Consider the following 13,591-nt stretch of genomic DNA (forward strand, 5'->3'; position numbering starts at 1 on the left):
TTCACTGTTTCTCCTACGAGCTAGCTAGTATCTTTATGTATTGACAACTAAATGGTACAAGGAAAACTACGTAGTACAAATACCTATATAAGATGAACTTGTGTACTTAAACAAAAATACACATGTAATAACGTTTAAAAAAAGTACAGGACAATGTGCAGGTTCCTCTTCTCTCACCTTCAGATACTTGATTCTTGAAGTTTTAGTTTTCTGTCCATCCAGCAGCACCAGGGTCCTCCAGGCTCCTCCCCCTCTCCTCTCCCCCCCTGCCACGCCTCCTCCCCGGCCCCGACCTCCGCTGAGCTCCGCCCTCTCCGAACAATCTCCTCCTCCTCCTCTTCTCCACCTCCTCCTCCTCCTCCTCCTCTTCTTCTTCTTCTCCCGCTGCCATCGACGGAAGATCAGACCCGACTCCTCGCTTCACCTCGGACGGATTCACGGCTTCGCACCGAGCGATGCTGTGAAGCGGGAGCCAGCGTCGCTCTCTGCGGGGGAAACTCGACTCTTTCGGGGGACGATGATCCGCAGCTCGTCGGTGAAGGTGAGAAACTTCGTTCCAGATTCAGACGCGGAGATTTCACCTAAAAGTAAATAAACACAAACACGTGTTATTGTCTTTAAAGTGTTCAAATCTGCGGATTCTGCGAAGACGTTTGTGTGTTTGTTTTTTAGATGTTTTGTTTTTGTCGCAAACTTTTGTCAAAACCGCAGAGTGACGTCACGTTCGGGGAACAGAGATCGTCGGGAGAAAGAGGAATCTCACTCCCAGATATTATCCAAAACTAATGGAAACTAGACAATGAAATCAAAATGTTCATTCAAGCCTTTTAAATTAATGCCTAATTAGTTTTCTATTGAAGAATCATTAATCTGCAATGAAGATGTGATATACAAAGTTTAAAAGTATTTAATTCTGTTGTTTATAAGTTTCCATGATGCACACATGAAACTTTTCTATGTTAACTATTTGAAAAAGGGAAAATTCTTGTAAAGCAACTTAAAAAACATGTTAATTAAATACAAGTACAAAGTTTGCATTAACTAACTTAAAGCTGCAACAGTTAATCCAGTGGATCCAGGTCTTTTTTTATTTGTGAGCCCTGTTTCAATTATTTTCACCTGTGAACAATTATATCAACCTAAAGAGTATTTTCATAATCAATTTAAGATTATTAGTGAAGCGCCTGTTTGAATTCTACCTGTTCTCTTTGTCGGTGTTGAAACAGTTCAACTGTCACTTTTTATTGATTGTGTGTTGGACGTTGAGCTTTTTCCTAAACGCTAGAAAACTTGGTGTTCATCCTACCTGGTGTATCTGCAGAGAATATTTCAAAGTCACCATTTTTCCAAATAATGTCTATATTGAATTAGAGTATTTTTCTTATTCTTAGAATATTTATTACAATATGTACTTTAGAAAGAAAGGGAGTCAAATGGAGATTTTTGAAAAATGAGTTAAACATGAACATGGGTTTATGTTTTGTGTCCTTTTTGTGACTCCAGATTTGTTTTTGTCATGACTTTGTTAACATTGTGTGATAAATCTATCACCAGAAGTTTATTTAACTATTCTGATAGTCTAAACATCCATGTGAACTGATTGTCTCTGAGTTTCTAACTTAATGTGTTGGATGAATGAAACCAGATATTTGAAGATGTCACTTTTAACCTATTAATCAGTCAGATTGGCACATTGATTAATTGATTGATGATAATAATCGTAAGTTGCAGCCTTAAACCAGTCATCACTGAAATTATTGTTTTACTTCTCACTAACTCCCCGAGGACTGTTAGCTTTGATTTCATTGGATCAGACCTCAAAGGATTATGAGACACAGTTATTTTACAGCTCAGTACTTTTATGAATGTTAATGTTTGTGTTCTCTTTGTGTCTTAGGTCCTTAACTAGAGCTCCTCAGTCCTCCTGCGTGTGAAGTGGTGAGTCTGTCTCCTCCTTGTTGTCACATGACTCTCCCGAGAGGAAACTATTCACAGTCACTGTGATGTAATGGGAGAACAAAGTGGTGTGTTAGGACTGGTTTGTGATGGTGGTGATAAAAACAACTAAGATGAAAGATGATGCAGAAAATAACACAATCATTTGGGGCTTTTTCTAGAGTCCGACTGGTTTGTCTTTTAACTAATGTTGTTGTTTAATCTTTTCATACAGTGCCTGTCGATTCAACCATGGCTCGTGGCTGCATCTGCTGCGTGAAGTACATGCTCTTCCTTTTCAACCTGATGTTCTGGGTGATTATTCCAAACACACACAGTCAGAACATGTTCTTCTCAATCAGCAGTAACATCAGTAAACACATTCAACTCCCCCGTTATCACTGAATCAGCCGGTTTCTCCACTTCCTGTGTGTTTCAGCTGGGTGGGTGTGGTCTGCTGGGAGTGGGCGTGTGGCTGTCGGTGTCTCAGCGCAGCTTCGCCACGCTGTCGCCCTCCTTCCCGGCGCTCTCCGCCGCCAACCTCATCATCACCCTCGGCACCATTGTGATGGTGACGGGTTTCCTGGGTTGCCTGGGCGCCATCAAGGAGAACAAGTGCCTGCTGCTGAGTGTGAGTGCACTTTTTAAAATGTCCTCTCTTATCTTATCTTGTCAAATCTGGTTTATTCTCCCCACCTGACACCTTCTTCCTCTTCCTGTGTTATTATTCAGTTCTTCATCGTTCTGTTGATCATCCTCCTGGCCGAGCTCATCCTCCTCACCCTGTTCTTTGTCTACACCAACCAGGTAAGACCGTGCACAACAATATTCCTATTTTGTGACAATCCTCCGCTGCTGTGTGTGTGTGTGTGTGTGTTTCATTGTTTGTGTTGACTCATCACATCATCCACTTCTCTGTGTCGGTCTGCGCAGGTGAGCGAGAATGCCAGGCGGGATCTGAAGGAAGGTTTGGTTCTGTACAACACCGACAACAACGCCGGCCTGAGGGATGCATGGAACGCCATCCAGGGAGAGGTGCGCCCTGTTTGATAAACATTTTCAGATAATAATCTCGTCCTGTACGTGTAAATGAAGTATGTCCCGCAGTAAAGTGACAGTTTCCTTCTCTCTATCACCAGTGGAAGTGTTGTGGCGTGATGAGCCACAATGACTGGTACACGGCCCTGCATGAGAACGTGGTTCCCGACCGCTGCTGCCAGCAGGTTTACACAGACTGTGGCCGCAACGCCTCCACTGCCTTCTGGACACGGGTCAGTCATCGACTTTGTTCAGCTGATGATGTTCTATCCGTTTCTTCTTGCCCACAAATCCCGTTTAAAAAAAAAAAGGACTTTAAGAACATCGTTAAAGCACACTGTAGTTTATTTTGCCATTCCCACATACATCATATTGCTTTAATTTATTTTCGTTTGATTAAAGCTGTTTAAGAAAATTACGTTTAACTAAAAAACACATCCTCAATGATCACATTTCATCTTCAGTAGGAAACACTGAGCATTGGGCCTCAGACGGGGACAGTACTGCAGAATGAACACAGCTAAATCTCAAATGTGTCCCAAAATGGGCCTCGGGAACGTTGAACCTGAACCCAGTGAGGACGGATGTTGACACCAGGGGCTTCACTCTCACAATTAATGTCCCTTAATTATGTTTGGTGTGTTTTCAGGGTTGCTATGAGAAGGTGGAGGAGTGGCTGGATGACAACAAACACCTTCTGGGAACCATCGCTATGTGTGTGTTGGTCATACAGGTGAGAAGCTGGTATCAGTTGAGGCTACATCCATATCAATATGCGTTCGTTTTTTCATATGACGTCAAAAACCTGATGAACATGTAATTTTGGCGGCTCTAGAGTTTTGAAATGAAACTGTGGATGTAGCCTGGAGTCCACAGATCAATATGAAACAGCAGCAGGTTCTCATGTGTGTGTGTTTTCCTCTCCAGCTCCTCGGCATGGCCTTCTCCATGACGCTCTACCAACAGATCCACCGAGGGGGGAAGAAGTACGTAGCCTGACAGGAGTCACACGGTTAATGAAATATATCACATCTGCTCCATCATACCTTTTGTTTATAGTCCAAATAAGCCAGATAACGTGTGTGTGTGTGTGTGCCACTACAAACTTTTATCACCTTTTTTCATCAGTTATTGTTGTGAATAGAAGTTTTTTTTTTTAAATCACGTCACGAGTTGTTCTGTGTTAAAGTATCTAAGTGGAAATCAGAACTCGACTGAAGAAGCATGAAGAGAAAAATGTTGCTGTTGTTTTTTAGTGATGCCTGTGGAATAATATAAAGTAACTGTGTAACATATCACTAACATGATCAATAAAAGTGGAGAGCGCTCGTGAACTCTTGACTCTTGGTTTCGTCGTGATGTCACAGATAAGAACAGGAGAATCCTCAGGTCATTGGAAGGTTGAACAAAGGTCTCATGAGAGGATCAATACTTCAACTGATGATTCTTCTGCTTGTTGTGCAGATGTATTTCACAGAGAAAGAGAATCTGAGATAACCGGTTTCAGTTTCATGTGTAACACGACTTTAATCTGAAAGAGTTACTGGAGATAACGTCATTGATTCACTGGCCTCAGTCGATGTGACGACAACTGAGCAACTGATTTAAACAAACAAATACTTTTTGAGTAGCAGCTCATTAAAATGTTACACCCATATAATTAAGTTCAACAAATACTGACTGTTTAAATTTCTATTCTAATAAATATAAATAACATCCGAGTTTCTGCAGGTGTTTAACAACTGAGCATTTGTGTTGTGTGTGTGTTTAATGACACACTTCTAACAAACACTGAAGCCTGGACACAGTGTAGTTAGAAGCACCTTCACTCATTCCACTCGTGTGATCACAAGTCCGTGCTCGTCTCATTATCGTAGACGACGTTTCCCTTGATGACGACGTAGCGGACGAGCTCCTGGTGTCCTCCCAGTTGATAGATCAGATGCTCCCAGCTGCAGTAGAACAAGAGAAGAGGCTCAGTCACTGGGAACCACTAACACTTCATCAACACTACTGAAGCAATAAATAAAGACAACTGGGTTTCTATACTTCACAAAAACAATTACAGTTAAAACTCATTAGTTAGACTTTGTGCTGTCAAAATAAAGAAACTGGTGCAAAAGTTTACTTAAAAAATTATTAAATATAATTTAACTTTTAATAACTAATAGTTGACGTGGTGCTTACTAACATTTTATAAGATAATTGAAATGTACCTGAAGTTAAACTGAAATATATCAAAGAGAAAGTACTTTTCTGCTTAAACACAGTAATTGAATAGTTGACATAAACTCTAAATGTATCTGTAAGGATTTAATAGTTAAAATAAGACAGAAAAAACAATAAACATATTAACCGTGAGGTGTTGAGGACCAGCAGGTCTCCGTGCTTGTTGACCTCCAGGGATCCGTGTGTGTGGGAGCGTCCGAGGGCGTAGGCTGCGTTGATGGTGGCGGCAGCCAGAGCTTCAGGCATGGACATCCTCATGTTGACGCAGGCCAGGTGCATGACTATGGGCTGAGGGAGAGAGAGTGAAGAGACAAACGTTCGCCCTCTGACCTTTGACCTCCCGCCTGCCGACACCTCACACCTCTGGATGAACTCACCATGGAGCAGCAGTAGGCGTTGGGGTTGAAGTCACTGCCGAGGGCGACGATCACTCCGGCGTCCAACATGTCTCTGGCCCGAGGCTGCGGCAGCCTGAGCACACACAGGGGTCATTAGAGAGCTCACAGCCGGGCGACAGGTGTGTGTCTGTGTGTGTGTGTGTGTGTGTGCGTACCGCAGAATGTAAGCTGTGGTCGGTAGAAGGACTGCAGCTGTTCTTGCTTCAGCCATGGCCTTGATCCCTTCGTCCGTGACCTCCTCCAGGTGACTGATGGCCAGGGCCCCGAGCTCTGCTCCCAGCTGACACACGTCAACACAACAAGATTATCTATTACAATATAATAATTTATCAAAGCAAAAAATGGAATGTGTCCCTTCAAGCGTAACCAGCTCTTTTCCACTATAACCAACACAACCTTCAAATTCAAGCTGCACCAGTGAGATATCTGTTCCCTAAATGTGCCAGACTTTTTTATTCTGTGAGAAATCTGATCTCGTTAGAAAGAGACAAAGTTCTTTCTTGACTCGTCCCTTCCTTGAGTTTCATGGAAAACTGCTAAGTAGTTTTTGTGCTGCAGCTGTAAAGTCAAACAAACCAGCAGTGCCTCCTCTGCAGGGGTAATAACAGATAATTAAACTAATCCTATGTTGTGGGTAGAGTCAGGTTTTCTGTGGAGTCTCTAGTAGAATCAGTGGTTTGAGGATTGAGTGCTACCTGAGCAGAGTTCATGGGATGAAGCTCGTCCCCGTGGAAGTTGATGTTGAGGCCCAGGTCTTTCCCCGCCTGCAGGATGGAGCGGGTGGAGTCGAGGTCAAACACTCCCTGCTCACAGAACACATCGATGTTGTCCACTCGGAGGTTCCCAGCAGACATGCGCTCCCTCAGCTGAGGCAGCTGGACCTGCAGGATGTCCTCCGTGGCCTCGGCGACCGTCTTCCCTCTGGATAACGACACAGGAGGTTAGGAGAGAATGTCAGAGGGTGATATGAAGTGAGGTCAGGGTGAGGCCGCTCTGTACTTGGGCACGGCGTGAGCTCCACAGTAGGTCGAGGAGATGTTGATGGGCAGCGTGCGTCTGGCCTCGTCGATCACCTCCAGCATCTTGAGCTCGGTCTGCAGCTCCAGGCCGTAGCCGCTCTTACACTCCACCAGGGTGGTGCCGGCTCGCTGCATCCGAGCCAGCCGGCCGCTGAGGGAGGCCAGGAGGTCAGAGGGCGCGGCGGCCCGGGTGTGCTCCACCGTGAAGTGGATCCCTCCGCCGGCCCGGTGCACGTCCATGTAGGTGGCCCCTGCCAGCTGCAGCAGGGAAAACACAAAGTTCATCAACAAATCAGGACTCAGGTGGAGAAGTGAGGTCACGAAAACAAGTCAAAATACTTTATTTACTATTATTTACCTTCATCGCAAACTCATGGACTCTGTCGCCAGCCCAGACTGGATGAGTGTGAGCGTCCACCAGACCTGGAACAAGATCAAATCTTTAAAGCAGGTGTGAAAAGTATAATATTCTTCTGAACTCAAGAAGAAGAGACTAAAATAACTTAGTTACAGACCACAGCTTCTCCCCTGATTAAACACGAGCTTCCCTCACCAGGCATGACACACATTCCTGAAGCATCGATGACTTTATCAAACGTTGCCTCTGAGTACTGGGCTCTGATGGTTTCTGCTGGTCCCACAGCTTCGATCAGTCCGTCACTGGATGAACAGAAATCAGACACTTAACAGTGAACGTTCACTTTAAATCACACGAGGGGGACGAAGTATAAAAAGTTTCAGAAACGGCCTCTGAGCAGAGGATGAACCTTTTTCATAACAACATGGCATTTCCTCTGGAAACATCCTCGGGCTGAACTCTGCGTTTCCCCCCCACACAGTGCAGAGGAAGTGGAACTGATTAGTTAAGAGTGTTTATTTAGAAGTTCTGAGAAAACCCTGAATTACTGAGATTTGAAGAGGATCCAAAATAAAACTAGCTGGTTCATTTCCACAACTTTTTATAAAAGTGACTGGGAATAGAGCAGGGTGGATTTATTCGAATTTCTTCCCCAGATACATATTTAGTAGGAGAGATATTTAACTTAATAAAAATACAAAGATAGTTGAAATTAGTATAATGATATAAATCCAAAAATAAAGGTGTTGGTAAAATTGGAATAAAATATGAATCCAGTATATACTGAGCCACTAGGAGTCGCCAAATACCTTCATTTTAAATTAGTACTGAGTGATCCGTTATTTCTTTAAATCAGAAACTTTCCAAACGTGAATCTCAACCATAGATCATTTACATATTTACACATTTGATATTTAAACTTTATATTACTTCACAGAAGAGATGATTTTATCCAAAGCGACTGAGGAACAGATCTCAACTGATCATTACATGATTCTGTGCTCAGAGCTCCATGTTTGAATCATTGAATCTGAACTGGGCCTTACAGGAAACTCACCTCCCAACGACCACGCTGCCGTTTTCTATCACGCACAGATTCTTCATCCCAGGTTCCGTCAGGTATTTCTCTCCACCGCTGCAGATCAGAACCAGCTGCCGGGCATTTTCCACCAGGAGTCTGTGGCTGCTGGACATTTTTCTTCTTTATTAATCCGAGGCAGAGACAGTGACTTTCAGGGTGACTGGACTAAAAAACAGTTTGAGAGAAGTCAAATATTTGTAGAAGGGCAGAGTTTAAAGTGCACAGAGAGGGGGAGGGGCCTCTGTCACTCATCTTTTAACTGGTGAGAATTTCTCCACTAGAAAGTTGAACATTGAAACTTTACAAATACCATCCAATGAGGTTATTCACAATCTTTGATCCCTTTCCTCTTTATGTTCCTTCTGCAAAACAGATGTTAAGTCCTTATCTCATATATCTATGTATTGTCTTCGTTATTTTGGGATAATATTCAGTTTTTCTCCCTATTTTCATATAGTTTGACAATTAAATTGCTGTTTTTATTACTTTAATTTCATCAAACCAGTCTAATGTTTGTACAGAGTATATAAAAACAACAAAACAGCCATGTTAATATACAAGTTACTTTCAGTGGTAATGAAAATAGATGAAAAACTTGAAATACAAATGTATTTATACAGTAGCCCCAAAATGAGAAGAAATTTCAATATTCCATGTGCTGCTCTTTATGTTCCTGTCTTGTAATATCACTGATGGTAATTAAGTTGATTGATAGAGTCTGGAAGGATTTAAATAAAGACTATTATACGTTACAGTTTGCAAATGCGAGGATGTGTCTCACAGAAATACAGAAAATTGCAATAAATACAAAAACTGTATAATGAAGTGAGAGTTTAAGTTGGAAGTGTTTGTTTCACTCACAGATTTCCGGTTGAATCATGTCACAGATTATATTTAATGTTTCAATAAGGAAAACAGATTTATCGATAAATTCGTTCAGTGTAATAATTGGAGACAAAATGAAACTTGTGGCTTTAAACAAGAATTAACATCAGGTTTAAGAAATGGTACAATAATCACTTTATTGTGTCTGTATCACAAAGTCACAACATAAAATCCATATACAGTAAAAAAGAAAAGAAAAGAAAAGAACAGCATTTTCAAAACTGCTTGAAAAGCCACACCCCTTCATGACCCCCCCGCCCCCCCCAATGTTTCACATGGTGAAAACACAAACAGATTAACTCAACTCTACGAGGAGCAGTCGCCCCCAGACGCCAACATCACTCCCTCATTTCTCCGTCCTCCTCTTCTTCTTCTACACCTCTGATGTACAGAACATTATTGCACCTGTGGGGGTGAAACACACATGTTACACTCAGAAGTGGCTGCAGGGGAATAAAGGCTGTTGATCACATTGTTGGTTTTAATTCCCACGCCTGATCGAGAACTTCCTTTTAAAAACGACTTAGTTTATGTTGTTGGGAGTTTTTAAGCTTGAGGCCATTGAAAGAAGTTTCTGGGATTTTGTTTTTGCCAAAAACCTCAGATTACAATCTGTTCTTGTTTTTGAGCAGCGATCTTTCATCAAGCTGCTGCTGCACATCTGGACTTGTTCTCTCTATGATTCATTCTTGGCAACGTCTCTGTTAAATATTCTCAATCTTATCAGATAAAACATTACTGAAAGTAAAAGGTATGTAATAAATAAAACAACCTTCGCTTGACAGGTTACATGATGAAGATTTGGGGTTTCCAGTCATGAAACATACCTGATGAGCACTTCACCGAGGTGACCTGCCAATGCTCCGTCCACGTACTCCTCCGTGTTCGCCAGCTGTCAGGGAAACATGTAATATGTCAAAGGGTCACAATCAGGGCGTATGTTCAGTTCACACAACATGGCTGCTGATCCAGAAGGGAGAAAAATACTGTTATACGTTTAGTTGTTATAATTTCTTAGAGCAGCAGTCTTGGTTGTTTTTCACTTTCCACTGGGGGTGAAATATACATAAAGGGATGAAGAAATTCCAAACTCACAATATACAAACACTATATAATATCTATAAGAGCGACTGCAGATGCAAGTTAACTACACAGCCAACTCCACGTTGTGTTGTACATGGCTGCTGCTAAAAAAGCTCTAACAAAACACAGCTGCCCCCATGAATAACAGCAATAAATGCTCCATTACTCTATAAATATATTGTATTGATCTGATTTATTTGTGATGCGGATGGTAGATTTGTTTTAATGCCTACACGAGAATTACGAGTCAAGTTGTTATTGAGTTACAATCACAAACTTTATAAAGATGCACGATGACGGCCATTCACAACCTTTGTATTGCAGCACGTCCCCTGATTCCCCACGTTGTGCTGCACTCACCTGCATGTTCATGTATCCATCCACAGACACCAGGTAGCCCTTGTACTCCATTCCCCACTTCAGCTTCACCATCACGGGTTTGCCTGTCAGGCCGTTCAGGAAGGGCTTTGGGTTCAGAGGTAAACTCTGAGGACGAGAAAACACAATAACATTAGTATTATTAACATTTTACTACACTGCTTTTAAAGATACATAAGGTAAGGGTGCACTTGTCCCCTATACGTAATTAGCTAGATTACCATTTATAAAACATATCGAATTACTGTAGCTTTCAACAGAGGGGGCGACCAAATTAGATTTATTGACACGTGATGTTGTTCCAGTATTAATCTGTGACTGAGACAAAGATAAACAAGCTGTTTAATTGAATATATCTCTGAAGGAAGCTGCTTGTGTCGCCTGCATCGCGCCGAACACAACATTTCATTGTGCTTGTGAAGATGAGCGAACACAAACAAAAATCAATGTTGTGGAATTGAAAAAGTTTGGTGAACGTGGAACCAGCTTTGCTACGTGTGCAGCTTTGTGTTGTGCCGATGAGAACATGCTCGTTAAATTAGATGATTTTTGAATGGAGTTTGGTGTGACTCAGCTTAAAAAATACAATTTAATCTTTAAATATAAATGAACGCAATATAAACACACCTCGATGTCTCATCTTAATTAACTAACGTAGCATAAGACGATATTTATGTGGATAAACCTCTTGGATTCATTCATTCAGTCGAAGTTTTGAGTGCAAAGCTAACAAAGCTAATGCTAGTTAGCTAACAGGCTACTTCCTTTAAACGTGGTGAAAATAAAAACCCTCTAGTAAAATTATCTGCTGAGCTGCTGTTAAACATTAATAACATCCACTCACCATCTTTAATTCGGTTCAAACGCGTCTCCCGGTGGTTAGATGTTCGATTCCTTCGCTTCGTCACTGTAACGTTAGCGGCTCACAAACAAGAACACGCTTTACCGCCGAACAGGAAGTAGAACCTCTGACCTCCGAGGAATGATCTGTTTTTTACACAGTGCCACCTAGTGGTCACAGCGCTCAGTGATTTATAGTGGAGAAAGACAGTCTAACCAGAAAATTGAATATTTATAGAATATGTATATACAACTCACATGTGTTTTTCATTGCAGTATAAATAAATAAAGTATAAATCAATGCTGGGATGTAACATAGTACATTTACCTTCTTACTGTACTTATGTATCTTTTTTATTTATCGGTACTTTACTTAAGTAGATTTCTTGTTGGGTACTTTACACGTTTACTCTTCTATATATATCAGTAAATATCTGCACTTCTCCTCCACAGGTACTTTAACCTTTAATACTTTTAAATGTATTCCTTAATTTAATTATTTAATAACTAAGTGTCTTAACAAGCAAGTACTTTCTTAAGTTTTACTTTTTAAATAAAAAGTGAACAGGGTACTTACTTTTTCATGTGAACATTTTTGTTTATCTATTTGTACTTTAACTAAAGTAAAACGTTTGAGTACTCCCTCTCCCACGACAAACAAATACAATTTAGTTGGAATTTATAGAAGCAAAGTTTATAAAGGTAAATCGCCACATTTTATATTTATCCGTGAGATAAGAATTAACTTAGTACCACGAGATTTCATGGTCATGAGAGTAAATATTCACTTCTCTCCCTCTCCCCATTTCTGGATGAATTTCTACATGCGTGAGTCGAGCTGAATTAATAGTTACCTTCACCAAGGAGGTATTTATTAAATTAAATGTTTCTTCCTGACCTTACATTACTTCATGATCGTCATTCTTCTCTTTGTTCATAATAACACCATGTAAAATGTACTAGTATGTGAAATATGTGAAACCTTATTCAAAAGCACGTAATAGGTTTCACCTCAGCTTGACTGTTGTTAGTAACAGATAATTACACAGGGATTAAACACTGACCCGTTAAAGAGTAAAAAGTGAGACTGTCATATCTGGGTCTCTGTCTCGACAGCTTTTTCTCTGAGGCAACAAGCAGACTGGAGATTTAACTCATTTTTCTGCGTTGAAGCATTCGACTGTTAATAAAGCTTCAGACAAGTTCAAACCCGATGCTCTGAATAAAACTAACATTTGACTTCCTTCGGTGCAGGGCTGGGTCCTTTCGCTGGATTCCTCTGAAATTGCACTGGCACTTTCTTTGCATGTCTGAAATACTTGAGTCCTTACATCATGCAGCCTAGTTTTCTTGCCTCTCCCTCTAAATGCCCTTCACATAATTACCCGACCCATCAGTCAGTCACGGCATGTGTCAGGAACAGCAGAGTGATAACGTGTGTGTTGGTGGGTGCATGTCTGGAGCAGGGAGCCAGAAGTGCACCCAGGGGTGTCAGTCACCACAATGAGACACAAAATGACCACAAAGAGACACAAAATGACCACAAAGAGACATAACATAACCACAAACTGACACAACCGGCTACAAAGAGACACAAAATAATCGAAAAAGATACAACCGGCCATAATGACAGATAAAATGACCAAAATTAGACACAATATGACCACAAAAAGACATAAAACCTCCATAATGAGATGAGACACAATAACACACTGCACTAAGATTGTGAACATGGCAAACCTTCTACCTGCCTGAGGGAATAGTTTGAGAAACTTCGCTTCTTCACTTTGTTGCCAAGAGAAAGTTGAGAAGATTGAAAACACTCTCGTGAACTGTGTGAAGCTGCAGACGGCAGAAAACAAAGACCTTAAAAACAATCAAGCAGATGAACAAAATAACGACAAAGGACACAAACAACCACCGCACACTCGTTACACATGATGTGAAGCTACAGTCGTGCAGACAGGTGGTTGATCCGAGCGTAAAGTCTGGAAGTTTGAACCTGGATCCCAGTTCTCCTCTCCACAAAGAGCCGAGCTCTGCTGAGTGAACCGGGACAGACGGAACAAAGTGAACAGGTGAGATAGTTTCATTTGGCTCAGTGCTTATTGGACACGGGTCAGATGCACAGAAAGCAGGTCACGGTCCGATTACACAGCAGACAGAGAAGCCAGTGCCATGCTGTGTTCAGTGGAGCCTGACCCGAGTGGGCCCGAGCGGAGAGAACAGTCCTGCAGCAACTATTTCAACCTGAAACGCTTCTGTGTTTTCTTCTTGGTACCGTTGCTGAGCACAGGGGGGCAACACTGCCGCCTGCACACGCCTGCCTCACTCTGCTCCTGCAGGC

The 13,591-nt window shown here is 41.7% G+C and overlaps 3 protein-coding genes across 4 annotated transcripts; 1 reads left to right on the plus strand and 2 right to left on the minus strand.

Moving 5' to 3' along the window:
- Positions 1-362: 362 nt before the first annotated feature.
- On the plus strand, positions 363-4,307 carry LOC128428846 (tetraspanin-9). Of its 2 annotated transcripts, none has more exons than XM_053415105.1 (9): positions 363-587; positions 1,898-1,938; positions 2,171-2,250; positions 2,375-2,566; positions 2,668-2,742; positions 2,869-2,970; positions 3,075-3,206; positions 3,623-3,706; positions 3,901-4,307. In XM_053415105.1, exons 3-9 carry the CDS (start codon positions 2,188-2,190, stop codon positions 3,970-3,972), a joined length of 720 nt encoding a protein of 239 aa, XP_053271080.1. In that variant the 5' UTR covers positions 363-587; positions 1,898-1,938; positions 2,171-2,187; the 3' UTR covers positions 3,973-4,307. The 2 variants fall into 2 exon arrangements, with proteins under 2 accessions (XP_053271080.1, XP_053271079.1); XM_053415104.1 differs by having other exon boundaries at positions 363-541.
- Positions 3,301-8,252, minus strand: amdhd1 (amidohydrolase domain containing 1). The gene is made up of 9 exons (XM_053415103.1): positions 8,035-8,252; positions 7,173-7,279; positions 6,978-7,042; positions 6,600-6,877; positions 6,296-6,521; positions 5,756-5,880; positions 5,580-5,673; positions 5,330-5,490; positions 3,301-4,925 (listed from the first exon to the last, which is right to left on the minus strand). The coding sequence occupies exons 1-9, from the start codon at positions 8,169-8,171 to the stop codon at positions 4,820-4,822; spliced, it is 1,299 nt and encodes a 432-aa protein (XP_053271078.1). The 5' UTR covers positions 8,172-8,252; the 3' UTR covers positions 3,301-4,819.
- A 276-nt stretch (positions 8,253-8,528) lies between these two features.
- On the minus strand, positions 8,529-11,400 carry snrpf (small nuclear ribonucleoprotein polypeptide F). Its single transcript, XM_053414871.1, has 4 exons — positions 11,249-11,400; positions 10,387-10,512; positions 9,771-9,835; positions 8,529-9,348 (listed from the first exon to the last, which is right to left on the minus strand). Exons 1-4 carry the CDS (start codon positions 11,249-11,251, stop codon positions 9,282-9,284), a joined length of 261 nt encoding a protein of 86 aa, XP_053270846.1. The 5' UTR covers positions 11,252-11,400; the 3' UTR covers positions 8,529-9,281.
- Between the last annotated feature and the right edge of the window lie 2,191 nt (positions 11,401-13,591).

This window comes from Pleuronectes platessa, chromosome 22, assembly GCF_947347685.1.
Source record: "Pleuronectes platessa chromosome 22, fPlePla1.1, whole genome shotgun sequence".
NCBI classification, from domain to species: domain Eukaryota; kingdom Metazoa; phylum Chordata; class Actinopteri; order Pleuronectiformes; family Pleuronectidae; genus Pleuronectes; species Pleuronectes platessa.